Below are 25,292 nucleotides of genomic sequence, written 5' to 3' on the forward strand. Positions count from 1 at the left end.
ATTACAGCACTGCTGTACATTGATTTAGAAGGTTATATTGCCGTGCTTCGTCGTTATCGTGTGAGTATGCAACGCATTTACGCTTTGGAAATGCAAAAATTTTTTAAACACGTGCGGACGCATGTGAAGAAGGTTGGCTCCCGTGGCCCGTTTCTTCTTGGCACACGGGATTATTCCATGGATGAGGCACTTAACAGCCGCATGGAGACAACAACAATAACAACAGCAGCAGGGGGAGAGACGCCGCGACGATTGTGGGGCGTTGGTAGCAGCGTGGCTTCCACACCAGCTGCAAGTTGGACACTCACACCACATACTGGCGAGGGAGATGGTGGCGAAGATGGAACATTATGCCTTGAGTTGCCTACAGCTCGAGAAGAAGGGTTGCGACTTTACGATGTGGCGAACGTCCGTGCAGATGCTGCCACTTCTGCCGCTACTCCTGGGGCAACTCCCAATGCTATTCCTGCTGCTGCCACTTCTTATTCTTTCACTTCCTTGGCATCTGGATGGACGGGCACTTTTGCTGGTAAACTCCGGCCCGATTTAGCTCTTGCTATGGTGCTTGAGACCACGTTTTCTGTTGTTCTAAAGGAGAAGGAAACTTTACAGCAGTGTTTTGGGATTATAGAGAAGGCCCCAACGGAGGATGACACGAGTGGTTTATCAAGACCCCTCGATGATGATCATTTGCCGGCATGTGAGGAAAATGCAGCGAAGTTATTGAACGAGTCCTTGCTGGAGTTGTTTGGTGGCGACAAGTTAGTGCAGTTTCCGCCCAGCAAAGCGGGCGCTTCTTCTTCTTCTTATTCCTGGCGGCAAGATGGCGATGTGGGATTGATTGGTGTAAACAACAACAACAAACAGAGTTGCAGTAGTGCTAGCGGGAATAATGCCGTACAGACAGAAAAGGGATGTTATTTATTAAGACAACTTGTGGGAATTGCAGAGTACTGCGGGGAAAAGTGTGATCGACTGTATGCCGTACCGGTTATGGCCATGCTGGGTGCATATCGTCGTGACGGGACCCCGACTGCAGAAAGTTCCTTCTGCCAGATGTTGCTTCAGGCTCTGGAGCATGTCGTCTCTTCTACCATTTCAAGGAGCATCGCGGAGCAAACCACCTCTATTGCCACCTGTCGAAAGCGTCACGTGGTGGACCCCCGCGGGATGTTAAGTTGCTTTACAAAACTGCCTGTTTTTATACACCACATGGAGACCGTACATAACGCCCTGCCACCTGCCGTCTGTAACCGCAGCAAGTATGCATCGATTACTCTGAGTTTTGTGGATCAGACATTTGAGGCACTTAATTACATCACAAACTTTGGCGGCACAGAGCCACGCAGGGAGAAGAAGTTAAGTTTTGTTGAGTCCATTGAAAAACGGGCGAGTAGTTGGCTTGGGGGCCTTGACAACAACCCCGTCAAACGTGGTATTATTCAACAATACCGCCACCATGCATTTTTCTGTACCTTTTATACCTCCTTGCCATCCACCGCGTACGCTGTAGAGCTCTTACGGGAGCGATACGAGTCGTCACGAAGACTACGGGATCATTACGAGGAGGTTTACCTCACTCGTATTCTACTTGTGAAGGACTTTCCAGAGTTTGGCAACTTTGCGCTTGTCGCCGAGGACCTCGCCCAGTCTCACTCACGCGAGGAGCTGCGGCACCATAACGCTCTCTCCGTTGAGGCCATGGGCCGTATTCTACAATGTTTACCGCGGGAGGTGCGTAGCGGCATTTCTTCCAGCTCTCGTCGCATGAAAAAACATTTTCTTCGCGATGTTGCGGATCGAAAGGAGGAAAAATTGTTTCATTGCGCACTTCTGCAGCATGTCTGGCAGCATTTCTCCACATTACTCCTGCAGAAGATTGAATTCTTGGAGACATTGCTTCGTTGGCCTCTGTATGCGGGAATGGAAATGACCATCACGCGAGCCGAGGTGCTGTCGCTCCTGCAGGCGGCCTGACACCCCGCCGTGTGTTCATTTGGCTGATGCCTGCATGTCTGCTCTTCTTCTTCTCCTTTCTCCTTCTATTACTGAGCTTTTGTGTTTAGTTTTTCTTTTTCACTTTTGTGTTTTTTTAGGTTTGACTGGTTCCACTTCTCACCGAAACCTCCTCTTTTTTTCTTTTTGTTGTTGTTGCTTCTCGTTCACCAATGGCTTTGGACCTCGTCTTTTACCGCTGCCGTCGTCGTGTAGTGGAATTCCCCCTTTGTGCATCCTTGGGCCTGTGCACATGGATGCTGCAGGCGGCGGCAGGGCGCTGCGGGTTGAGTTAGACGGCGCCAATCGCCTTGCGGAGTTCCGTCTGCAGAAAGTCATTGAGCTGAAAGCCGAAGTCCTGCGATTGCGTCGTCTGCTGCTCAGTCTGCGGGGAGGCAGCGAGGCCCTGGAGCGTGTTGGCCTGACGAAAAAAAAAAGAAACAGCGGCGAGTCCCTCGCGACATGCATGGCGGAGGCGACAAAATCAGGGGTAACGAGATTGACGCAGGAGAAGCGGCGGGTGCTGTCATCTCCGTCACCGTGCATATACACCGCTACGGCTGCTGCTGTTTCTACTGAGCATGTGATGTCACCTGGGCCGCGTGTCTTTTCCATGGCGTCTTGCGTGAGTCGTGGGGCGAGCCGCACCCCAATCGCCGCACAGCGAAGACAAGAATCCTCTGCAGCGCGGTGTGGGTCCCACCGGCTGTCATCGCCGTTGCTTCTCACCTCGTCATCTTTGTCCACGAAAGCAAAACCGAAGGCGACAACTCGTCCTTTTATTAAACTTCACACCGGCGTTGAGCTACGCGGCCCAAAGACATTCCGGCGTGTACCTCCGCCATTGTCACTGGCGACTTGTCTGGAGGAGGCTGCCCACACCACCTCCATGCCTACTGCTACTACTACTGCTCTGGATGTGTTTTCTGCTGGCGCTATCACCCCGCCAGCATCACCATCGTCGCGTTTCTGTTCTTCTCTCGCTATTCGTCAGGAACACGAGGGTGTTCGGGAGGCCCTTGCGATGCTGCGCGGCATTGTGCTGCGTGCCGACCGCAGTATGCTTTCGACTCTAACGACGCTTAGCAATCGACGTCATATAGATCATGCCCTTCCCACTGCTCTGGCAGAGTTCAAGCAGTGCCTGTTGCGTGTGCATCCTTCATTGGGCGACAAATTGCACGATGGCGAGGCGTGGTGTATTGACGAGGCTGAGAGGGATGCGTTGGAGGTGATGGAGGTGCCTGGAATGGCAGCTGCACTGCGGGATGTTGTCATCACCTACGACTACACGGCATGCATCCACCAGAATATACTTCACCAGGAGGATGGCATGGTAGGCGTGAGACTCGGGAAGGCATTCCATGAGTTCCACGCCAACATTTATGTGCTGCTCGCCCTGGCGCAGTGTGTCCCCGCTGCGCTTCGCTAACGTAAATATGAGATGATGGTTGGGGGTGCGATGATGATGATGATGATAACGAGAACACCCACAGCAGGAATTAATAATGATTGGAAAAAAAGAAAAAAACGGAACAGCAACGAAAAAAAAAAAAGTGGGGGAGGCGATTGGAAAGAGAAGGAGGAGGGTAAACGTTTTAAATGCAGTTTGGACCCTGCACCGCACCGCCCTTCCACTTATTTACCTATTTTTTCTTTTCACTCCATTGCATTACACACACACAAAAAAAAAAAAATAATAATAATTATGGCCCTTTTCTCTCTCTTTCATTTCAATTCTGGCGCCGCCACCACACACCGGCGGAGGAGGGGGAGGGTGGGAGGTCTGAGTTATTATTTACTGGTGGTGAGAAGCAGTTAAAACGTACGTGTTGTGAATGCAGCGTTGTGTGTTGCGCCGCGCCAGCTTTTCGCTTCCGTCCGGCGACGAGCTTGAAGGCCAAATCCTCCTAAACCGCTTTCGTAAGAGGCATGGCGATGGTAAAGGGCGTAGTTGGGTGCCCCACGCCATCACCGCCAGTCGTCTGCAGGGCTGGATCGTCGTGGGCGGTATTCTGCTTGGTGCAGCTGTCTTCATTGGCCCGTGGCTTGTGGACGAATACCGTGAGATGCTCGGTTACAAGTTTGTGCCGGTGCCACCGTCCGCCATGCCGCACACATCCCCGGTGTGGTGGGAGAACGAGTGGCGCAAAGGCAACCCGCTTTGGCGTGCTGGTGAGTCGACAAGCACGTTTTACCGCGGCCCATTTGACTTTGTGCGTGCTGTGACTGGGCGGGACATTTACGACGGCAACGCCTTTAAGCGCGGGCGAGATTGCAAACGGCGGCCCCGCGCTCTCGTGCCTCTCTGCGGGGATTCACCAATCGTGAAGGAACTCGCGGTGCGCGGGTTTGAGGTGGACGCCGTGGATGCATCCGAGACGGCGATACGGGCATGCGTAGAACGCACCGAACGTGCACTCGAAATTGACGTGTACAAACGTATTCACCTGCACTGGCGCGACATATTCGCCCCGGAGCTCTGGCAAGGCCCACTGCAGGACGTGAAGTTTGATTTCATCTACGAGCGACAGGCGATGACATCCCTGAATCGCGAACAACGTGAGGATTACGCCTATTTAATGAGACAGGCCCTTGCAGAGGATGGGGTGATGTACGTTGAGGGTATATTCCGCACCGGCAGAGTACATGGCAACACGGTACGTGGGCCGCCTTTTGCCTTGTCGCAACTGGAACTGAAGCGCCTTTTCCCTGAAACAGAGGGATTTATGGTACGCTGCGAAGAAACAAATGACGCGATTACGAAACTCAGTCGCGAGAGCCGCATTCTGCAGCGGATACCGAAGGAGTTGTACGTTACACCGTTTCACTGCGCCGTGTTTCGCGCAAAAAGTGTTGATGCAGCAGCAGCAGCAGCGGAATCAGCAGCGACTTTCCCATGAAGTGGTAGAATACACACATGCAGACAATCCTTTATTTGTCTCTCTCTCTTTGGCGTCCACACGTCATTACGTATCGTACATGTCGTACGCCGACAGACGCACGTCACGACATGGCGTATATATATATATATATCTGTGTCTGTGTCTGTGTCTGTGTGTGTGTTACAAAAAAAAAAAAAAAAAAGAAAAAAAGAGTGGGAGGAAGGGAAGGAAGGGATGGGGATGTGTCTTTCTATTATTTATGGACTTTTTTTTTTTTTCTCTCTCTCTCTCTTTCTCTTTATCTATTTCTTTTATGTCTCTTCTTTTTTTTTTTTTCCTCCCCTCCGTTTCACAGTAAGAGAAGACGGGGGGAAACAAAGAAAAAAGCACCACCACCACCACTATCATCGCCACAAACAACAACAGCAACAACAACGATACATCTTTTTTTTTTTTTTTTTTAGATAGGAAGGATGCGGTGCATTCTGCGAACTTGCCTGCACCATAATCATCATCTGCGGCAGCGTGTTGTTGCCACCACTACCACCACCAATAATGCTGCCGCTGCAGCGCTTCTTGTCGGTGTGCGCTGCCAGAGCAATTCACTTATCGGCACCATTCACGGCGGGGAGTTGTCATTGCCGAGTGATCCGCAGGGCGGCTCGCAGCTCTCCGCACGCAACATTGCGATGGAGGCGCTGCAGATGAAGAAATTACATCAAGAACGGGGCGGCAACCCGATGCTGGCGCAACAGGCACGCCGTGTCCTTTTCGCCACGTCCATCGCCGGCCAAAGTCTTGACGCCCGCTCCGTCGCGCTGCTTCTTAACACCGCCGTGTACTTTGGTATGGAGAGTGACGCGAAGCTCGTACGTGAGTGCATCGACTACTGCCTGAAGAATGACAAACTTATCACCGTCGATGTCCTGCCGATTGTCGTCACCGCCTGCGCTACCCTGAAGTCACGCGATGCCCGTGAGGTGATTGAAATGCAGGCACAGAAGGCCGCCCGGAATGCGAAGTATTTGGATTCAAAGGGCGTCGCAAACATCATCAGCGCCTTTTCGAAAACCGGCATCAATCATGAGAAATTGTTTGGTTTTCTCTCAAAACGCGTCCAGACCCTTGCACGCGTGGGCGAATTTGAGGCGGCGCATCTTGTCATCATAGCGAACGCCTTCTCACGGCTACGGTACCGGGATAAGTTTCTCTTCGGCGCCATCGCACGCCGCGCCATGTCGCTGCGGGAGCGTGTTACGGTGAATGAACTTGTACCGCTCATTGTTGCCTTTTCGAAGATTGGTCTCAAGGACCCAAAGCTCAGTAAACGCTTCGCCACCAAAGCCATGGAGTACGTGGATCAGATGAACGCGGAGCAGGTGGCGAGTATGTTCATGGCCTTTGCATACTTTGGTATCCGCTACGATCAACTCTTTGGGGTTCTCACCAATCGTGCGGTGGAGCTTATTGATGAGTTTAATGCGCAATTCATCAGCACAACTCTTAACGCCTTTCAGCGCATTGGTATTAACAACCCGGAGCTCTTTGATAACTTGGCTGAGCGGGCCCTTGCGGTGGTGCAAGACCACGACGCACGTGACATATCCAAAACCGTCACGGCACTTGCCCACTTTGGTTTGAAGGATGAGGAACTTTTCAAACGTCTCGCCTCCCACGCCGCGAGTATTGCCGACCAGTTCGATGCATTGGGGCTTGTGAATACCGCCCATGCCTTTGCAAGAACGAACTTTTTACAGCAGGATATGGCGGTAGCGTTGTCAGAGCGTAGCGTATACGTGTGCCGCCAAATTGACGCAGGTGAGGCACGCCGACTGCTTTGGTCCCTTGCGAAGTTTCAAGTGCGGGATCCGAAGATTTTAACCCCCGTCTTTAACCGTTGCCTGGCGTTGCATCAGGATTTCTTTTCCGACCCTACCGGTAGCGAGGAAATTGAGGAGATATTTGACATCTACGGCCCAAACTTCTGCCCACCGCTTTATCAATTATACGTTTCGCGTGGTACCGCACCGCAGATGTGAGATGCCGCAATAGGAAAACGCAGTCGTGCGTATATATATATATTGGGGCACAGCGGCCGTTTGCGTGCTTGCATGAGTTGCGATTAACGCCTCCTCTAGCAGCAGCACCACTGTTGCACCTCCACGTGTATTGTTGTATGTGTATGCATGCATGTATGTGTGTGTGTGTGTGTGTGTGTATGTTCACAGATGCCATGAATGACTTCATTGAATGGGGAAAGAGAAGAAACAAAACTGGCTGAAGCGTCAGCCCTTTCTTTCTTTTTCTTTTTTCTTTTATTTTTTTATTATATATATATATATAAGAAGAAGAAAGGGGAGAGGGAAAAAAAAAAGGGCAAACAAACAATCAAACAAGCAGGAAAAAAGAAGGAAATGAAAAAAAGAAGGTTTTGTGGTGGGGGCGACACGGAAGGTTTTTTTTTTTTTTAATTCTCTTTCTTTCCTCTCCCTTCCTCATATATATATATATATATATGTATATAATAGTATGGGTAATGGTGGCGTGCATGTGGTACATATGGGATGCCTTTGAGTGTGTCTATCCATGCACACATACTTAAATGCATACGAAGAAAGGGTTTATACACTAGCACATACATGTACGCATTCATACAAAATACATATATATATATATATATATATATATTCAGGCATACTTATTTAATCTCTCAAATAAGAGCGTCGTTTTATTTTTGTCACATGACCTCTTAAATTTTTGCTATCATTATTACTGCGGGGAAGTGGTGGTGGTGAGGGGGGGGGGGGGGGGGAAAGGTTGCCGTTGTTGTCACCATCCCACTTTTCATCCTTTTTTTTTCTTCTATCTATTACATATATAAATATATATATATATATATATATGTAGATTTGGTTTTATTTTCCAGTTATTATGCTGAATACAAAGAAGAACACTACTAATAATACTCCTACTGCAGCAGCAGCGGCGGAGGAGGAGGCCGGTATGACGGTGCGTCAACGCCTGCGGTTGAAGCGCGAATTAGAGGAGAAACGGAAGTTTGGTCTTGCACCGCTCGCTGTGGATGAAGTTTCAGGCAATGAGATTAGCCCAAATGTACCGCAGCTTATTTCACAGGCTCCGTGGTACTACGGCACCACCGGCCCCACTCTTGACCACCAGCGCCTAAAGTGCGTCGACACGATGGACAGGCTTCAGGATCAACATGACACGGTCGTGGTGCTTGGAAAAGCAAAGACGTACTCAGCTGGGGCCTGCGGTAACTGTGGCTCCAGCACGCACAAGACAAGTGAGTGCTACAAACCCCGCAAGAAGGTAGGCGCAATGTACAGTGGCAAGGTGACATCTGTCGACATGCATGTGGAACGGACCGAAAAAAGTTATGCGCAAAAGCGTGACCGGTATGCTGTGGGTGCTAGCGGCGTGGACTTATTGCAGCAGTCATCACAGGAAGGAGAGGAAGAAACGCAAGCAACCGGGAATCTGCATGCCAACGGCGAGATGATAGTAAAAAAGCATCCGCGACTACAAGACGTGTTTGCCACGCAGACTGCCGTGACAGGCGAAGGGGCGGAGATCAAAGAATTGCCGAAGCACTTGCACAACCTTGACGACGACAGCGCAATGTTCGACCCAAAGACGGGATCCATGCGTGGAAACCCGAACGCGGCGGATCCAACCCGGACGTTCCAAGGGGACCTGCAGCGCTACCGCACCGGAGACTACTACACATATCTTGACATGCAGCTACGATTTCTGAACGGCGAGTCAAAGTCGATTGTTGACTTTAGACTGGATGAACAGCTGCAGAAACAGAAACGACAAGAGCGGCAGCAGCAGAAGGATGAAGGCAATAGTAATAATAATAACAATAATAACAGTAGTAGTAATGAAAACCGCAGCGTTGACACAGAGGAGGAAATGACGCGGGATCGGTTACTGCGATCACTTTACGGAGAGTCCTCATGTGCCTCCGCAGAGAATTCTCTGCGCATGAGGGAGGCAATTGCCGGCTTTGCTGCTGCTTCCGCTGCATCGTTGTCATCATCACCGCAGGCGGCATCATCATCGTCATTGGCTTTGTCTTCCATGACAACACCGATAAATCTTCCTCAGGTTCGTATTGGCTCGGCTACGCGAAACGGTCACGCATGCGTGTACGGCAGTTATTTTGATCGAGAAGGGTTCCGATGGGGGTACAAATGCTGCAAGCGCCTTGGGAAGGATGCAGCGGCGTGCCAATCCACACCTGCGGAACCATCCGTGGCTGCGAAGGCGGAAGGAGAGGCATTGGGCCAAGCATCATGAAGGAGAAATACACACGTTTTTTTTTTTTTTCTGTTAGTTTCTTTGTGTATGTTTCTGCTACACAAGCTGCGATGAAGTCTGTAGAATTGTTTTTTTTTCTCTCTCTTTCTCTTTACCCACACATATATATATATGCACACATTTGTGAGCATGAAAGTGTGGATGAGTGCCTGCTTTGCCTCCTGCTCGATTCTTTTATCAATTATTTATTTACTTTTTTTTTGTGTGTTTGTGTTCTTTCTTTCTTTCTTTCCTCTTTGCCGCCATGTGTGTGCATTGGTGCCCTGCTGCCAAAAAAAAAAAAAAAAAAAAAAAAAGGAGAAAAGAGGAGGAATAATATATATATATATATTGTAGAAGAAGGAACAAAGACAATTCAAGAAGCGAGCAGCAGAACGACAATAGGAGTGGGGTGGGGTGGCAGCCTACCATAGACACATACAATACAATACATACACAAAGTCGGGGCTGCAGTGGAAAGAAGAAGAAAAACCAAAATAAGAAACAGAATTAGTAAAAGGAAGAGACGGCGGAAGGTAAAGAAACAAAAAAAAAGGAAGGAAGGAAGGAAAGCGTGATGAATGTATACTTCAGCAAACGTGTTGCGGTACCGACGAGTACAGTCATTACATCCATTGCGTGGAATGAGGAACAGGGATGGTTGGCGTGTGGTGGCAGGGGTGGGCTGCTGAAGGTGTTGAAGATCGACAACAGCATCGGTGCGAAGGGGGCACTTTTGGTGAATCAAACGCTTGAAGGGCATTCAGCAGACGTCTCGGTGGTGGCATGGAACCATCAGTACCGTAAGCTTACATCCAGCGATGAGAGTGGACAGATCATTGTATGGACACTGCATAAAGGCATGTGGATGGAGGAGATGATAAATAATCGCAACAAAAGCACCGTGTGTGATCTTTCATGGAGCGCCGATGGCACAAAAGTGTGCATCATTTACGAAGATGGGGCCGTCATTGTTGGGGGTGTCGACGGTAACCGCCTGTGGGGAAAAGACGTCAAACGTGAGCTTGCAAAGGTGACATGGAGCCCTGACGATCGGTACATTTTATTTGGCACAAAAAATGGTGAGGTACTTGTGAATGAAAGCGATGGTGGGCATGCGGTGTGCCAACTGCGCATCTCGTGCCTGGAAGGGGTGGAGTCACTCAGCGGTCTCTCGTGGCATCCCGCGTGGGTCGATAGTCCCGACCCTCCCGCCACACTCGCCGTCTGTTACGCGAATGGACGAATGCAGTTGATGCGTGACATCAACGACAACCGCCCTTACCTCATTGACAGCGGCATCCCGGTGAGCTGTATCGCGTGGAACCCGCAGGGGACGACCATTGTCGTTTGTGGCGTCATTTCCACGGCGGCCATGATGGGCGACAGGCCAGCGTCACAGCCATCCTCGCCGTCGAGTTCGCTGGTGGTGGCGCAGTTCTTTAACACGGAGGGCGTCCACCTGCGTACGCTGCGGGTTTCGGGGCAGCACTGCGGCGGGGTGACATGGGAGGGCGATGGACTTCGTGTCTGCATTGCGATTGACGCCGCCTTGTACTTTGCGAATGTGCGGCCCGCGTACAAGTACACCTACTTTTCCAAGACCGTTGTTTTTGCGTTTTACCGCTCCGACCGTGCGGAGCAGGGCGTTATGTTTTGGAACACACGAAGTAACGAGCGCTTCATCCGCTACATCCGTGGGCTTTTTTATATCGACTCCTGCAAGGACGTCTGCATGATCGTCAACACGTCAGCGGATGGGTCCCATCGCGTTGTGCAACTGTTGAATGCCATTGGAAGTCCTCTGGAGGTGCGGATGATGGACTTGGAGCCGCTTGTCTGCGGCATGAACTCCTCACACATTGTGGTATCAGACGAGGAAAACATTTACGTCTGGCAGTTCCGTGACCCGGACGTCGTTCTGGACTTACTGGATCCCATCTCTGTGCAGGCGAGCCGCCGTGAGACACGGGATCGCATCGTGCATGTGGACGACATTGTTCGTCCTGATAGCCCACCGTCACTGGTTACCCACACGGCGGTCACGAATGATCTCATCTGCTCACTCTGCCTCAGTGAGGAATTTCTCTTCGTTGCTCGTGAGTCCGGGCTACTACAGTTGTACCGCTTTGCCCCGCTGCATCTTGTCGGCAAAATGGTTTTGCCCTCCCGTGTGCAGTCGATGGCAGCCAACTCGAATTCCACACGTCTCTCGGTGGTAGATGTGAGCGGCACCATGACGGTTTTTCATATTGATCCTATGAAACTGTCACTTGTGCCTCAAAAGATTGCCCCGGAGCCTAACTTTGAGCACAAAGACGTCTGGAACGTGCGTTGGTCGAAAGACGACCCGGAGCTTTTTGCCGTGTTGGAAAAGTCCCGCATGTACATATTCCGCGGCACGGAGGCGGAGGAGCCCGTTCAGTCCCGTGCCTGCATTTGTAAGTTTAAATCTCTCAAAGTACGAGCACTACAGCTGGACGATATCATGCATGATCCGGAGAGACCCCGCAAGGAACATGTCATTGAATTTGAGACAAGGGAACTGCGAGAGGCGCGGCAGGCGCTGCAGAATTTATCAATGAAGGAGGCGTACATGTACGTGGAGAACCACCCGCACCCCAAGTTGTGGGCCCTACTCACCGAACACGCACTGGCGCAGCTTGACTTTGATCACGCGGAAATGGCGGTTGTCCGGAGCAAGGATTACCCGGCCATACAATTCGTCAAACGCATTAAAACGCTTGACGACCCGCAGAAGCAGCGGGCGGAAATTCACACCTACTACGGCCGCTTCGATGAGGCAGAGAAGATCTACAAGGAGATTGACCGCAAGGATCTTGTGCTGGACCTGCGCTACCGCCTGGGCGACTGGTTCCGTGTCGTGCAGCTTGTCCAGGAGGGAGGCGGGGACGAGTCTCACATGCAGAGGGCGTGGGAAAACATTGGTGACTTCTACGCCGACCGGCAGAAGTGGACCAAGGCTTCCCAGTACTACACACAGTGCCGACAGCTGCACAAACTCGCCCATATTCTCTTTCTGCAGGAGGACTATGACCTCCTCGCCCAACTCATTCCAAGCGCAGAGCACGACAAAGGGCTACTGCTCAAAATTGGAGAAATGTTGTTTGCCGTCGGCCTTGGCGACGAGGCATCCCGTGCATTTCTTGCGGCAGGCGAGGCACGATTGGCTGTTGCCGGCTGTGTGCAGTTGCACCAATGGGATAGTGCCGTGGCTATTGCGGAGGCGCATAAACTTAAGGATATTCTACCGCAACTAGCGCGTCACACGAAGTCTCTCATTGAGAGTGAGCGGCTGCCGGAAGCGATTGAGTTGTACCGCAAGGCTGGCCAACACGAGGAGGCGGCGCGACTGCTTGCACGTCTGGGACAACGCGCTGCCGCTACAGATCCGCTGCGGGCCAAAAAGTTTTATGTGCTCTCTGCGCTAGAAATAGAGAAGTATCGCAAGAAGAAGGTTGCGCTGAGCGATGACGGCACGGCTGCAGTGGACATGTTGCTGAGTGAAGAGCGAGCTGCGACATCCGAGCGGGTGCTGGACGCTGCGTGGCGTGGCGCCGAGGCGTTTCACTTCTTCCTACTCTGCCAACAACACATCCTGCACCGCAACCTGCCGCACGCACTTAATGTAGCGATGCGGCTGATGGAGTACGACGATCTCATCAGCCCTGTTGACAGCTACAGCCTCATTGCACTCACGGCGTACCTGGCGAAGAATTTTAGCATCTGCAGTAAGGCCTTCACTCGCCTTGAGGCGGCGGAGCAGAAGGATGCGCAGCAGCAAAACCAACAGGAGGGTGGTACTCCCGCGGTGGCCGGCCAGCTGCAATTTATCGACATGACGATGGATCTCGACGTCTCCAAACAGACGGGCGCCGCACACCGGAACGACGCCTGCAGTCACGGCGGGGCGGGAGGAGGCTCTACCGGGCTGAGCGGAACCACGACGTCACTGCAGTTGACAAATCGGTCGAAGGGAACGGCGCTGGCGACGCAGTTCAAATACCCGACTGTGAGCCTGAGGGAGCCACGTCGCCGCTTTGCCGACCTCGCGGCGAAAATATTCACGAAGCACAAGCCGGAAGACAATTCTGCGGATCGTGTGAAGTGCCCCAAGTGTGACGCGTTTGTCAAAGAGTGGGCGTCCTCCTGCGCGCGCTGCCAGAAGCAGCTTGGTGTTTGCATTTTCACTGGACGCTGCATCACGACGGAGGACTTTTGGCAGTGTGCGGTGTGTCACCATTGCATCATTGACGTGGAGGGTGACCGGTTCCGCAACTGCCCTCTTTGCCACACACCGATGAAACACGGGGCCCGCGGTTAGAGCCGAGAGGAGAGGAGGAATAATAATGCCTCCCTTCCTTTCTGCATAGATGCCTCGCTGTGCCTGGATATGGCTGAGAGAGTGGACAAGAGATGGTCTGGGGGTTGTGTGTGAGTGTGAGGCAAGAGTGGCCGCAGTCTAAAAGACGACTTGGTGGCGGCCGAACCACCGCACCAAGAGCATTTCCTTTACGCAGGAAGAATAGGAGGGGAAAAACAAAAAAAAAAAAAACACAACAACCTCCGCCTCCCCCCTTTTTAGCCCCCCCCCAAACAGAAGGAAATATGACCCAAATCTTGACTTTTACACACGCGATTTTTTTAATTGTGGAGGATGAGGCTGCTGTTCTCAGCGAGGCTGAAAAAAAACGCTATCACACCAACCGCTTTTTTTTTTTTTTTTGCCCTTCTCTCTTTTTTTCCTTACCCTCTCAAATTCTTTTTTATTATTATCCTTTTGTGTGTTTGTGTGTGCCTCTTTGTCATGCATGCAAGCTTTCATAGGCACCCGTAGGCGGCTCATTTAGACCACTTAAGGGAAAGGGACCAACAAAGACAACAACTAGAAGAAGAAGGGAGCAGGTAACGCCGTACGGCATACGCAATGCTGCGCCGAACCTCCCGTCGTTTTGTGAGCGCCAAGCAGTTCTTTGGGACCGAAGCGCAGCCGCTGGAGCCGTACACCGTTAAGTCGCTTTTTCTGTTTAGCTTCATTGCCTCCATCGCGTTTCTCTCGGTGCTGAGTGTGAAGGAGACAAAGAAAGCCGGGCCAATTGAGCTACCGGACGAGCTGGAGGCGGAAAAACGCCGTAGGAATGATCCACGCCGCCCACCGTGGCCCCTGCTGCACCAACGCATCGTTCTGCTGCGCGAGGGGAAAGCGCCACACGATGATCTGCCTCTCTTGTGGGAGCAGACACGGCATTATTACCCCGCCGACTGGCTGGTGCCGCTCGAGGTGACGCAGGTGCTCAAGTACACGAGCGGGGCGTACCTGCAGAACTATGTGGCTGACCCCGATAAGCTACGCAAGGACGTTCTAATGCAATTGCTGAACATCAAGTATGGGCGGGTGAAGGACCCTAACGGCGGCCGCATCAACCGCGATGTGGAGGAGATCATCTCCATGGCAATAGAGGATCTGGAGAATATGGATCTGAGCCCCTCAGCGGACGCAGCGCTCGTGCCTACGCACACATGAGGGAGGATGGAAGTGTTTACGGCCGCAAGAAGGGAGGACAACTGGGCATACGTGCGTGTGTGTTGGTGAGTTGGTAGATGGGGATGAACGTGAACTTGGGGTGGGGGTGATGGGAGACGACGGTGGTCGGGGACGTCTGGGGAGGTTTAGAAAAAACGCCACGCATTGAGAATGATTCCCTGCCGATGCTTTCCCTAAACGCTGGGGGGCCGGGAGGACACCCTTGCTTTTGCATATGAATTGTGGTATCTTTTTTTATTTTTCTCTACTTTTTATTTTTTTTTTGTTTGTTTTGCGATGTTTATTTACTGGCAAGAGGTTTACTGAGGGGGGATGCCGGATGCAGAGATGCCGGAGACGCGTGAAGGTCTCGTTCTTTTCCCACGTTGCTTGGCGCGTGCCTTCCGCTGCCTGAGGGATGTGCCCATTGTGCACTTTGTAGCGGTAACCAAAGTCAATCGCCGGGGAAAACGTCAGCGACGCTTTCTTGTCATCACATCCATGCACCTGTACTCGTGCGTGGAGAATGGCAGCATTCAGCGCTGTGTACCGACGCGGAGCGTTGCGGAGGTGCACGCGTGGAACGGTGAGCTGCCGCAGGTCGGGCTGAAGATCCCATCCGAGTATGACATGCTGTTCTTTATGGACTCGGCAGCCGATGTGACGGGAGTTGTGGCGGCGCTGCAGTCTGCCACCCGTGACGGTGCAAGCGGCCGTGGCGATTGTGGCGCACTGCGTCTTGTGGAGGCGACGGAGGCGCTGAGCGTCGCTGCTTATTGTCTGGAGCGGCCGAAGGGGTTTGAGCGGGGGATGCGCGGCACGTTTGGCTGGCTGATTGGAAGTGTCGGGGACGTGCCCGCGGCGGGGATGGACCACGACGCGCTTCGGCCGTTTGTTTCCGCCAACGCGAAGGGCCTGTTCGTGAAGTCTTCCACTGCCGCCGCCGCCGCCGCCGCTGCATCATCATCGCCACCGTCGTCATTGACAGCGGCGGGGGGAACGGTGCCAGCAGCTGCGGAAGAGACCGGCTTGCCAGGCGCGTCAAATGGCACGCGGTGCCTCAGCAAAGACTACAGCGACGATGAGGGGGCGGACGCCGTCTCTTTCTCTGTTCCACCGCCCCACTCTCCCACGATCGGATCCGCGGAAGCGGGAGCGGAACACAGGACGAAGAAGAAGGGGACGGGGGAGGAAAAGACAGCCGCGTCCGTCATTTCCCGCCACGACAACAACATGGGTGGCGCTGCTGCTGCGTTGGCGGGCGGACCGGCGCTGCGGGACGACCGGCGCCAACTGCTGGAGGAGAGGGAGCAATGGTGCCTGCTGCTCGCCGCGGAACGGCGCGACACATACCGTCTGCGCCAGGCCATATCCGACCTGCGTGGACAAGTGCTTGCACTAACCTCTGATAATATCAAACTTCGCACCGAGTTACTCAACCAGCGCGTTACTTGGCATCCCAAGCAGAGTAGCTGAGGTAGCAGTGGAAGCAATGGCAGCAGCCAGGAACACCAAAGGAGGAGGGTAGGAAGGAATGGTGGGGGACTAGTGCTGGTGGTAGAGATGGGCGCGTATTGAAAGTTCTGACCCACTTCTTTAATGTGTTCTTGCAGCCATTATTGCATTTTCATTTTTGCTGCTGCTGCCGCCTGAAACAAACTCTCGATTTTTTCTCATTTTTCTTTTTCCGCTTGTGGTGAGAGAGCAATTCACACGTTATTTTACAGAAGGTGGGTAAACATGTCACCAAAGAAGTTATCAGGAGCGGGGAAAGCTTCCGCAGCCAAGAAAGCTCCGGCAGCCAAGAAAGCTTCCGCAGTAAGGAAAGCTCCGGCAGCCAAGAAAGCTTCCGCAGTAAGGAAAGCTCCGGCAGCCAAGAAAGCTTCTGCAGCCAAGAAGGCTCCGGCAGCCAATAAAGCTTCCGCAGCAAGGAAAGCCCTTTTTCCTGCTGTCAACAACACGGTGAAAATAATCCCTGCTATGGGAGCAGCTCCAGCTGCGGCAACGGCGCCTCCCGCTGCTACGAACGTGGGTGGCAACTCGCTGACACCGGCCACCGATATAACCGGAGCCAAGGTTCAGCAGATGCTGCGGAAGGACCGAGGTGTTGTGGACTCATTCTCGGGTAAAGTGGACACATGCCACGTGTACGAAAAAGGCAATGATGTGTACCAATGCACACTGAACCAGACCCATTTTTCTGCCAACAACAACAAGTACTTTATTATACAGCTCCTGGAGGATGATGCTGAGTCCATTTATCATGTCTTCACACGGTGGGGTCGCGTGGGTTATGGCGGACAGAACAAAACGGTGACTTTTTCTTCTCTTGGGCAAGCGTTGTATTTATTTGAGAAGACGTTTCGCCAGAAGACCGCGAACCATTGGGGGTCGCGTGCGCGGTTTAATGCCGTTAAGGGACGTTACGAATTGATGGACATTGATTATGGAGCGGCGGAGGACGAGGCGGAAAAATCTGGGGAATCTTCGGCGGCACAGGGGGTGGCGAAGAATCCGGTGATCTCTGAGCTTCCAGGCGAAGTGCAGGGCCTCATGAAGCTCATTGGGTGCAAGGAGACGATGAAAAGGTTGATGGCGGAGTATGCCATCAACACGGAGAAGTTGCCGCTGGGGAAAATCTCTCAGGCCCAAATTACGCGCGCCTATTCCCTCTTGAAGTCATTGGAGGCGGAGATAAAAAAGGCGAATCCGCGGCTGGAGGAGCTGTCAGACCAATTCTACACGCTGATTCCACACGCGTTTGGTCGTTTGCGACCACCGCTCATCAGTTCAGAGTCCATGTTGCGGCAGAAGATGGAGATGCTGGAGGCGCTGGGCAAATTGGAGGTTGCGGTGTCTATTCTGAACGCCGAGGCACCGGAGGAGATCCACCCGCTGGACAAACTTTACCGCCGACTGAACTGTGAGATAACGCCCCTGTCCCGTGACGAGCCAGACTTCAGACGCATTGTGGAGTACGCGAACAACACACAAGGCCCCACCCACAGGTTTCAAGTTGAGGTGAAGCAGGTGTTCACGGTGCGGCGCCAGGACGAGGACGATCCATATGAATCCTTCAAACGTCTCGGCAACCGGCAAATGCTGTGGCATGGCTCACGCATCACAAATTTCATTGGGATTCTCTCCCAGGGCCTGCGCATCGCCCCACCGGAGGCCCCGTGCACAGGGTACATGTTTGGTAAAGGGATCTATTTGGCGGATGTTTGCACGAAGTCGGCGAACTACTGCTACCCGTCGGGGGACACCAAAACTGGTCTCATGCTGCTGTGCGAGGCTGCGCTTGGGAAGCAGATGGAGCTCACGGACTCGAAGTACATGGAGAATCCCATGCCGGGAACAAACGCGACAAAAGGCGTCGGGAGTTACTTCCCGGATCCGGCCGGCGCAGAAGTGGTGGATGGTGTGCTGTGGCCAAAAGGCCGCGTGAGGAAAAGCAGAATTTCCTCGTCGCTGTTATACCCTGAACACATCATCTACAACGTTGGGCAGTGCAGAATGAGGTGGTTGGTCCATGTGGGGTTTAAATATCATTAGAAGTTTTGTGCCTGCCTCTTTTCCCCCATGGCTTTTCCTCTCTTTTACCTTTTTAAAAATTTCTTTTATTTATTGTACGGGCATCTCTGTGTTCCCCAAGTTTTACTGCAGGCAAAGAAGGGTTTTTTGAAATTGTTTTTTTTTTTTTTTGCTTTGGCGGGGTGGGTGGGGGTTTGAGGACGAGTCATTTGTTTTTGTTGAGGCTACTCTATTTGGCTGCTGCTTGTTGTACTCGCTCCCACCACTCCCGCTGCGGCGGGTGAGTGAAAGGACGGACGGGGCGGAGAGGGGAAAGGTCGCGTCTCGATCGTGAGCCGCAGCCCCATGCACCGACCTGGTTCTTTTGTCATTGTTGTTGCTGCTGATGCCGACACCTTTGCTTCTGGCTGACGACATGCATACGTAAACAAACACACAGACACAGGAGGTAGGGATGACATCGGCCATTCGCCCGGTGAAAGGTACGGCGGTGGAGTTTCCATGGAAGTTGCTTGTTGCAGCCGCACAGCCGTATCAGACACTCTCGGGTCCAGCGCTTTCCGTGAACTTTCACCGGCAGCCAACCGTTATGCCGTTTCAGCGCCTTCCTTTTCATCACTGCGGTGTTTCGGGCCGTTACTATCACTCGCTTCTGCACAGTCTTGCGGAGTTTGCGACAACGCCGAGACCCGTGCGGGACAGCCATGTGAGGATGCTGCATGCCCCCATGGAGGATTTTTGGCACGCCGTGGGGTTTTTCAATTGCACGTATCTCACAACATATGCCCCATTCACGCACGAGCATCCGGCAATGGGGGCGGTGGAGCTGGCACCATCGTCGCACCGCAGCCATAAAGATCTTCGTTTTTCCTTGTACAGTGGCGAGCACCAGCCCATATCCACGATGATTCTTACGGGTTTGCCGAGTGGTGCGGTTGACGAAAAAGAAAAGGATGTTATTGCGCCTTTGCCACACATTGAGCAGGACGAGGAGTCGTTGAGGGTTGTAAATATTGGGGATGTGAAGCGTTTGGCCGATGGATCGATCCTCCAACGGGCGATCTTCACGAGAGGCAGCCAGCAGAGCAGAGATGTGGTGCCGCCGTGGTGGGTGGACGTGTGCGTCGCTGAGTTTTGTCAAACACTGGCGTTGGCAAACCTGTTGGCACCACACGTTGCCGGTGAAGGGAGGAACTGCACATGGACTATCGCCGCCCAGCAGGCATTAACTCAGGGCGAGCTTTTGACCGACGCACCTTTTGACATTGTGAGTGCCGTTCCTCGTGTTTTTGCGGCGTATCGTATGCCTCCATGGCGCCATCGCATCGGCCTGCCATTGTTTAGCGCTGACCGACAACCACTGTGCGTTGCGCTGCGTGTGGAATTGCGACAACATGGATGCACATTGACGGCAGGGACGTACTTTCTTGTAGAGGTGGAGGGACACACGTGATGACTTTCCGGTTTTTTTTTTTCTTCTTGGTTCTTTTTCCACTTTTGGTTTGTCGCCGGTGGAATAAATTTCCCTCCTTGTCTTGTGTTGTCTTTTTTTTTTTTTTCGTTACTGGTACTTCCAATGTCTGTTTGCCGTCTTTTCTTTTTTTTGATCTTCATCGTTCTCTCTCTCTTTTTTTTTGCTTTTTCTCCTACACACTCCTGTTGGTTGTGACTGTGACCACATTGCACATGGTAGGTCGTTGCTGCGGTCTCTCGTGCAGGCGACAATTGCAACTCGCTTGCCCCGCCTGTTCCTTCTCTTCCTTTCTCTCTCTGTGTGTGTTGCCGTCGAATACAAGGGAGAGGGAGGGACACGTCGGCGTGCAGGAGAACCGGTGGCCCTTCAACCACGCTTGTTGCGGTGCACGTGAAAGGCTGGGCTGCCGCTGCTGCTGCTGCTGTTTTTTTTTGGTGGGAGGGTGGGAGGGACGCAAATAGGCGGCGTTGAGTGCAGTGGGAGAAGTACTGGGTGGAGGCAGAAGAAAAGGAAGGACGACACCGTAGAAAAGGGGTGGTGGAAGAGAGAAAGGCAGAGAGGCAAGGAAGGATTACGTCGATGCCCAAACACCGGAAGGGCAGCCGCGGGGTCGAGGCGAAGGGCATCGGCAACTTTCAGTACGAACGGCAGAGTGATTCGCCAGGCGTTGCCCGCCGCCCCGTCGCCGCTGCCGCCACCCGGCGGGATGTTAACCCCGCCGTGCTTAAGCGTGCGTACATGCTGCACAACTTTCAGTTTGTGCTTCGGCCCGACGTGTACGAAATGAAGGCGATGCCGGGGCTTCCGCAGGGAAAGCGGCGGCTGAACGAGATGCTTCTTTCGAGCGACGCGGCACCGCCATGGGACGCGGTTACCGCCGTCGTGGTGCGTGGGACGATGGAGCAATTTCAGTGTCCTATTTGTCTCGAGCCGCCAACGGCTGCGCGTGTTGCCGATTGTGGTCACGTTTTTTGCCTCCCTTGCATGTCGCAGTATTTATCGAGGCTCAAGCAGGAGAACAAGCAGCGCACCTGCCCGGTGTGCCACAACTTCGTGACGCTGGGTATGCTGCGGCCCTGCATATTTCGGCCGATTGAGCCCCCGTGCCTCGGTCAGCGTGTCGGTTTTACCCTGCTCGAGCGAAGAGGGGGGTGTTGTGTTTTGCTGCGAAAGGACGATCCCCGCTGGCATGACGCGGCGCCCATGGAGGATGAGTTGCCGCTCCCTCTCTTGCATGAACCATCCGCAACGTTTAGCCGATACATTCTTGCCACGGAGGAGAGCGAGTGTGCACGGCGCCGTCTTGACTGCACAGCTATTATGGATGCACTCCAGCAACTGAATGCACAACCCCGGCCATTGACGCAGTTTGACGGCGGGGTTTTGCGCTTTGCTGAAGAGGCCCTGGAGATGGTGCTGCAGGAGACCAACGCACAGTCCCCGCAATCAAGCGTCCGCAACTCTCCTCCCATCGCCCCGAAGCGGCCAAACGTGGACGGAGCAAGTACGTATTATTTGTACGGCGAGTCGGAGGGACAGCCGTATTACATGCACCCCATATCATTTAAAATGCTCCGGGACGATGCCGACACACGTGGGGTACCACTTCCAAACACCGTGGATGCCCCTGTGGAAGAAATTGTCACCTTTACACAAGATGAGGCGTCGAGAAAACATTACAAGGCTCTGGCGCATGTGCCCCTTCACGGAACAGTTAAGTTTTGTCTCCTCGACCTTTCAGATGTGGTGCTGCCATCAACATTGAAGACCTTCGCACCGAGTCTCGCACGGATGCGAGAGGCCCGGACTTGGCGAGAGAGAGGTGAAGAAAGTAGCGGTGAAGATACCTCGTGGCAGGAATACTTGCGCCGCTATCGTGCCATTAGCCCTCATTGTACCGAAGACTCAGGCGTATCACCGGAACTTGTCCCATCTGAGTACTCCGGCGTCTCCGATCTGTTGATTTCATCCGTCGTGACAGCATGGAGCGAGCCGGGTGGGCTCAGCGGCGACTCTTCACTCGAGACGCGGCAGCGGGCGACGAAGCGGCATGACACGCCTATTCCAAGCTGCTGGACGGCGGAGAACTCACGGCGGCTTTTCGCAACGCCACCGATGCGCCCTGCGATGCCGACATGGGGCGGACATGTTTTTAATCCGCACAAACCATCGTCCGCTGGCTTGCACCCCGCTCAACGGCCGGGGTGTTGAAGAAGAAAAAAAAAAGGAAAAAAAGGGGGCGGACAGAAGAGGGATGGTAGAGAAAGGAAAGCAAAAAAAAAAAAAAATTAACACACAGCAGCGTGTTGATAGAGAAAAGGAGGAGATTGTGCAAAACACACACACAAAAAAAAAAAGAAAGAGAAAAGAGAAAAGAGAAGGAAAGTGGAGGTTTTTGTTTTTTGTTTTTCGCCGGATTATCGTCACCGGAGTATAGGCAAAAGGGGCCTGCAACAAGTGGAAGAAAAGAGAAAACATATATATATATGTATATATGTATATGTATATGATATTTGGTCGATTTTAGATCACCGGATCTTGACACCAGCGGGAACAAAACAAAAACAAAAACAAAAACAAAGGGGAAATGAAGGGACACTTTCAGGTGTAATATGCTTGTATGCTTGTATGCTTGTGTGTGTGTGTGTGTGTGTGTGTGTGTGTGTGGGGCGTATTTGAGTTGGAGGAGCAGTGTGCTCTTTAATATATATATATATATCGCATTACATTACATATATATATATATTTTCATTTTTTTTTTTTTTTGTTTTGTTTTATTGTTTGGATTATTTTGCTTTCTGCGAAAGTGCCGTTGCATGTATGGCGAGAAGGGGGGAAATTAGGAGGGAGGGAGGGAGGACCCACGGCGATTGATTTAAACAAAAAAACAAAAACAAAAAAATGAAATTAAAAATAAAATGAGAAGGACGCGAAGTTTTGGGGGGGAGGAGGGAGGAGGAGGAAGTCATATATTTTTATGTATGCGTGTTTGTGTGTGGCCAGGGGAAATATATAGTGTTGAACAGTAGGTGGAGTGTGGAGATGTCTGTTTGTCTCTCTCTCTTTTTGTGTGTGTTTTGTGCCGCAACCTCAAATGTGGGACTTTTCCCTTTTCTTTTCTCATTTTTATTTTTATTTTTAATTCTTTTTATTTCAGTTTCTGTGCCTACCGCTGCTTTTATTTGTCTTTTCTATTTTTCTCTTCTTTCCTTTTTTTTTTTTTTCCCCTTTTTTTTGTGGCGTTCACCAAATACACCCCACTGGAATGGAATTGTGCAGTTGCTGAGCCGCAGAGAGAAGGGAAAAAAAGGGTTGTTGTTGTTGTTGTGGTGGTGGTGGTGGTGGCAGAAAGAAGGAGTGACAGAAGGAGGAGGAGCGGTGAAAGCGACATGCGGGGGATGTGGCGAGAGCAGCCGAACATTTTACACCCGCGACACACGGGCTGCAGTTTCTTTTTGCCCGGGGATGCCACGCGTGGACAGCAGCAGCAGCAGCAGCGGAGTGATGGACCACCCGCAGCGAGCCCGCACGACGCGCGGGATCGATTGGACCCTGCGGCGTGCAGTTTGCCCGATCCGAATGTACGGTCGCTGCTCTCGCGCTATCGGCTTGAGAACGAGAGGCTGCGGGATCAATTAAAAGCGCATGCCGTCCAAGAGGCACTTCTTGAGCAGCGTTTACAGGAACTGAGTGCCAGAAACACCGCCCTACACTTGCACGATTTTCGCAAAAAGGAGAATGACGCTGTAGTGGAGATGCTGAAAAAGCAGCTGGAGGATCGGGAGTGTGAGGTGCGTGATCTGCAGCTCCAAGTGAAGGAGCAGGCAGGACGCATTGCTGCATTTGAAGAGGCCATTACACGTCCCTTGCATGGTACGGACGACCCTCCTCCTCCTCCTTCTGCTGCTGCTGCTGTTGTGTCCGTATCATCATCCCCACCACTATCGGCGTCATCACTTCGTACACACGAGCTCTTGTGTCAGGTTTTGAGTAGTGTAGGGTTCTTAACACGTGTATTTAACGCAGTCAAGCATTGTCAAACGTTGCCGCATGAAGGATTAGGTTGCCCACGTTCACGGAAGGAATGCACAACACGTTGCTTGCAGGCCGCCATGCGTGGTAACCAGGAGACGGTAGGGGATATGATGGGCCGAGGACACGGGGTATCGTGCGAGGCGTTAGCCCTTGCCGTTCGTGAGGAGGTGATGTTTTGTGAACTCTCGGCAGTGCAAATAGCGGCACAGCTACTTGCCGCCGAACATGCACCGGCCGCCGTATTAGCCGTGGAGGAGGCACAAAAGGAGACACCCCCACTGCCGTTAGAGGATGATCATCCAACGGCAACAACAACAAAAACAGCAGCAGCAGCAGCAGAAGGGGAAAAAGAAGGAGAAGAAGGGGAGGAAAAAAGAGAGTTGTGTGCTGCGAGGAGTATTTCCACCAAGGAGCAGAACGTGTCAACAGTTTTTACTGCACCCCGCGCGACACGAAAGCCAACAGCACGACCCACAGTGAACGACTGCGAGGTGCAGTAATGCGGACTGTGGGACGACCGTATTTTTGAAAGCACCGGCGATGCGGGGTTTCTTTTTTTTCTCCCACCACTTCCCCTCCATGTTTTTTTCCCCGCATGAGGAACGAATACAGGAGGGTGGGAGGGTGGGATATTTCCGCACATGTCCACCTTCCTTTTATTTGTTTTTGTTTTTGTTAATTTCTGACAGTGGCACGCATATCCTCTTTCTTTTTTTTTTTTCCTTTTTTTTCTGTCTCTCTCTCTCTCTATATATATATATATATATATTTGTTCTGCAGGTGAGGTTTCGAGGTTTCTTCTGTCGCCAAAGAGTTTTAAAGCATGTCATTTGAATTTGCCTTTCACGACGTCTCTAACGATGCCATTAAACACATGACACCAAGCGAGGCACTGCAAAAGCATCTGGAGAATGCACAACTGGCGCACCGTGTGTGTGTTGCCAAGGCACTAAAGGCCGAGGAGGCACCTGTGGAAAAGTGTGCCCTGACATGGGGCGAGGTGCTTATTCGCTACCAGGCATGGGCAGAATACCGCCCGCCTTTTCAGGATAGCGTGGCACAGTCAAAGTACAAAAAGTACTGGACGAAAAAGCGCCAGGCGGAGGATGATAAGAACCCATTCAAATAAGAAGGAGGAAGGGAGATGTATATATATATATAGAGAGAGAGAGAGGGAGAGCAGAAATTGTGGTTGTATGCGTGTATTTTTGTTTGGGGCTGCTGCCGCTTCTTTTTTTGAATAGCGTGGCTGTGCTGTATGTAGTTGGCACCCACATTTTTTTATTTATTATTAGCGGACAGATGGATTTAACACAAGGCCGTGAGGCAAAACGAAAGAAGGAATGAAAAGAAAAGTAACGACGGTAGCAGATGAAAGGAATATATATATATATATATATATATACATGGGGTCGGTAGCTGTATTATCTCTTAGCGGAAGGACTCTTTTACATGCGGTAGAACTTTTTTTATTTTTGTTCTACCGTTCTGTTTACAT

At 52.0% G+C, this 25,292-nt stretch overlaps 13 protein-coding genes across 13 annotated transcripts, besides 34 other annotated features; all 13 read left to right on the plus strand.

The window, feature by feature from the left end:
• Tc00.1047053510173.10 (hypothetical protein, conserved) lies at nucleotides 1-1,977 on the plus strand (the record flags this gene model as incomplete). Its single annotated transcript, XM_806489.1, has 1 exon — nucleotides 1-1,977. A coding segment is annotated over one exon (1,977 nt), but the record flags the coding sequence as incomplete, so codon positions are not given.
• Nucleotides 1-24,658: a sequence feature (heterozygous, Esmeraldo-like haplotype).
• Nucleotides 2,249-3,427, plus strand: Tc00.1047053510173.20 (hypothetical protein, conserved; the record flags this gene model as incomplete). The annotated part of the gene is made up of 1 exon (XM_806490.1): nucleotides 2,249-3,427. The coding sequence occupies one exon, from the start codon at nucleotides 2,249-2,251 to the stop codon at nucleotides 3,425-3,427; it is 1,179 nt and encodes a 392-aa protein (XP_811583.1).
• Nucleotides 3,680-3,705: a sequence feature (AT_rich).
• Tc00.1047053510173.30 (hypothetical protein, conserved) lies at nucleotides 3,834-4,898 on the plus strand (the record flags this gene model as incomplete). Its single annotated transcript, XM_806491.1, has 1 exon — nucleotides 3,834-4,898. The coding sequence occupies one exon, from the start codon at nucleotides 3,834-3,836 to the stop codon at nucleotides 4,896-4,898; it is 1,065 nt and encodes a 354-aa protein (XP_811584.1).
• Nucleotides 5,012-5,061: a microsatellite.
• Nucleotides 5,065-5,090: a microsatellite.
• Nucleotides 5,146-5,216: a sequence feature (T-rich).
• Nucleotides 5,354-6,919, plus strand: Tc00.1047053510173.40 (hypothetical protein, conserved; the record flags this gene model as incomplete). Its single annotated transcript, XM_806492.1, has 1 exon — nucleotides 5,354-6,919. One exon carries the CDS (start codon nucleotides 5,354-5,356, stop codon nucleotides 6,917-6,919), a length of 1,566 nt encoding a protein of 521 aa, XP_811585.1.
• Nucleotides 7,054-7,102: a microsatellite.
• Nucleotides 7,173-7,205: a sequence feature (T-rich).
• Nucleotides 7,223-7,307: a sequence feature (A-rich).
• Nucleotides 7,378-7,404: a microsatellite.
• Nucleotides 7,539-7,568: a microsatellite.
• Nucleotides 7,751-7,786: a microsatellite.
• On the plus strand, nucleotides 7,812-9,206 carry Tc00.1047053510173.50 (hypothetical protein, conserved; the record flags this gene model as incomplete). Its single annotated transcript, XM_806493.1, has 1 exon — nucleotides 7,812-9,206. The coding sequence occupies one exon, from the start codon at nucleotides 7,812-7,814 to the stop codon at nucleotides 9,204-9,206; it is 1,395 nt and encodes a 464-aa protein (XP_811586.1).
• Nucleotides 8,751-8,789: a microsatellite.
• Nucleotides 9,499-9,531: a microsatellite.
• Nucleotides 9,539-9,559: a sequence feature (AT_rich).
• Nucleotides 9,685-9,779: a sequence feature (GA-rich).
• Tc00.1047053510173.60 (hypothetical protein, conserved) lies at nucleotides 9,784-13,551 on the plus strand (the record flags this gene model as incomplete). Its single annotated transcript, XM_806494.1, has 1 exon — nucleotides 9,784-13,551. The coding sequence occupies one exon, from the start codon at nucleotides 9,784-9,786 to the stop codon at nucleotides 13,549-13,551; it is 3,768 nt and encodes a 1,255-aa protein (XP_811587.1).
• Tc00.1047053510173.70 (hypothetical protein, conserved) lies at nucleotides 14,155-14,751 on the plus strand (the record flags this gene model as incomplete). Its single annotated transcript, XM_806495.1, has 1 exon — nucleotides 14,155-14,751. The coding sequence occupies one exon, from the start codon at nucleotides 14,155-14,157 to the stop codon at nucleotides 14,749-14,751; it is 597 nt and encodes a 198-aa protein (XP_811588.1).
• Nucleotides 15,000-15,045: a sequence feature (T-rich).
• On the plus strand, nucleotides 15,085-16,227 carry Tc00.1047053510173.80 (uncharacterized protein; the record flags this gene model as incomplete). The annotated part of the gene is made up of 1 exon (XM_806496.1): nucleotides 15,085-16,227. One exon carries the CDS (start codon nucleotides 15,085-15,087, stop codon nucleotides 16,225-16,227), a length of 1,143 nt encoding a protein of 380 aa, XP_811589.1.
• Nucleotides 15,683-15,710: a microsatellite.
• Tc00.1047053510173.90 (poly(ADP-ribose) polymerase, putative) lies at nucleotides 16,492-18,306 on the plus strand (the record flags this gene model as incomplete). The annotated part of the gene is made up of 1 exon (XM_806497.1): nucleotides 16,492-18,306. The coding sequence occupies one exon, from the start codon at nucleotides 16,492-16,494 to the stop codon at nucleotides 18,304-18,306; it is 1,815 nt and encodes a 604-aa protein (XP_811590.1).
• On the plus strand, nucleotides 18,740-19,738 carry Tc00.1047053510173.100 (hypothetical protein, conserved; the record flags this gene model as incomplete). Its single annotated transcript, XM_806498.1, has 1 exon — nucleotides 18,740-19,738. One exon carries the CDS (start codon nucleotides 18,740-18,742, stop codon nucleotides 19,736-19,738), a length of 999 nt encoding a protein of 332 aa, XP_811591.1.
• Nucleotides 19,807-19,933: a sequence feature (T-rich).
• On the plus strand, nucleotides 20,339-21,970 carry Tc00.1047053510173.110 (hypothetical protein, conserved; the record flags this gene model as incomplete). The annotated part of the gene is made up of 1 exon (XM_806499.1): nucleotides 20,339-21,970. The coding sequence occupies one exon, from the start codon at nucleotides 20,339-20,341 to the stop codon at nucleotides 21,968-21,970; it is 1,632 nt and encodes a 543-aa protein (XP_811592.1).
• Nucleotides 21,970-22,145: a sequence feature (A-rich).
• Nucleotides 22,236-22,267: a microsatellite.
• Nucleotides 22,315-22,340: a microsatellite.
• Nucleotides 22,393-22,426: a microsatellite.
• Nucleotides 22,463-22,505: a microsatellite.
• Nucleotides 22,512-22,557: a sequence feature (T-rich).
• Nucleotides 22,636-22,678: a microsatellite.
• Nucleotides 22,877-22,913: a sequence feature (T-rich).
• Nucleotides 22,936-22,995: a sequence feature (T-rich).
• Nucleotides 23,149-24,294, plus strand: Tc00.1047053510173.120 (hypothetical protein, conserved; the record flags this gene model as incomplete). Its single annotated transcript, XM_806500.1, has 1 exon — nucleotides 23,149-24,294. One exon carries the CDS (start codon nucleotides 23,149-23,151, stop codon nucleotides 24,292-24,294), a length of 1,146 nt encoding a protein of 381 aa, XP_811593.1.
• Nucleotides 24,095-24,136: a microsatellite.
• Nucleotides 24,111-24,173: a sequence feature (GA-rich).
• Nucleotides 24,498-24,542: a sequence feature (CT-rich).
• Nucleotides 24,543-24,563: a microsatellite.
• Nucleotides 24,618-24,923, plus strand: Tc00.1047053510173.130 (hypothetical protein, conserved; the record flags this gene model as incomplete). The annotated part of the gene is made up of 1 exon (XM_806501.1): nucleotides 24,618-24,923. The coding sequence occupies one exon, from the start codon at nucleotides 24,618-24,620 to the stop codon at nucleotides 24,921-24,923; it is 306 nt and encodes a 101-aa protein (XP_811594.1).
• Nucleotides 24,659-25,108: a sequence feature (areas merged during assembly that could not be assigned to a particular haplotype. This can correspond to areas where the two haplotypes were merged or to regions with more than two copies in the genome that were merged during assembly.).
• Nucleotides 25,109-25,292: a sequence feature (heterozygous, non-Esmeraldo-like haplotype).
• Nucleotides 25,175-25,202: a microsatellite.

The sequence above is a fragment of the Trypanosoma cruzi genome, genomic scaffold, assembly GCF_000209065.1.
Source record: "Trypanosoma cruzi strain CL Brener 1047053516659 genomic scaffold, whole genome shotgun sequence".
NCBI lineage: Eukaryota > Euglenozoa > Kinetoplastea > Trypanosomatida > Trypanosomatidae > Trypanosoma > Trypanosoma cruzi.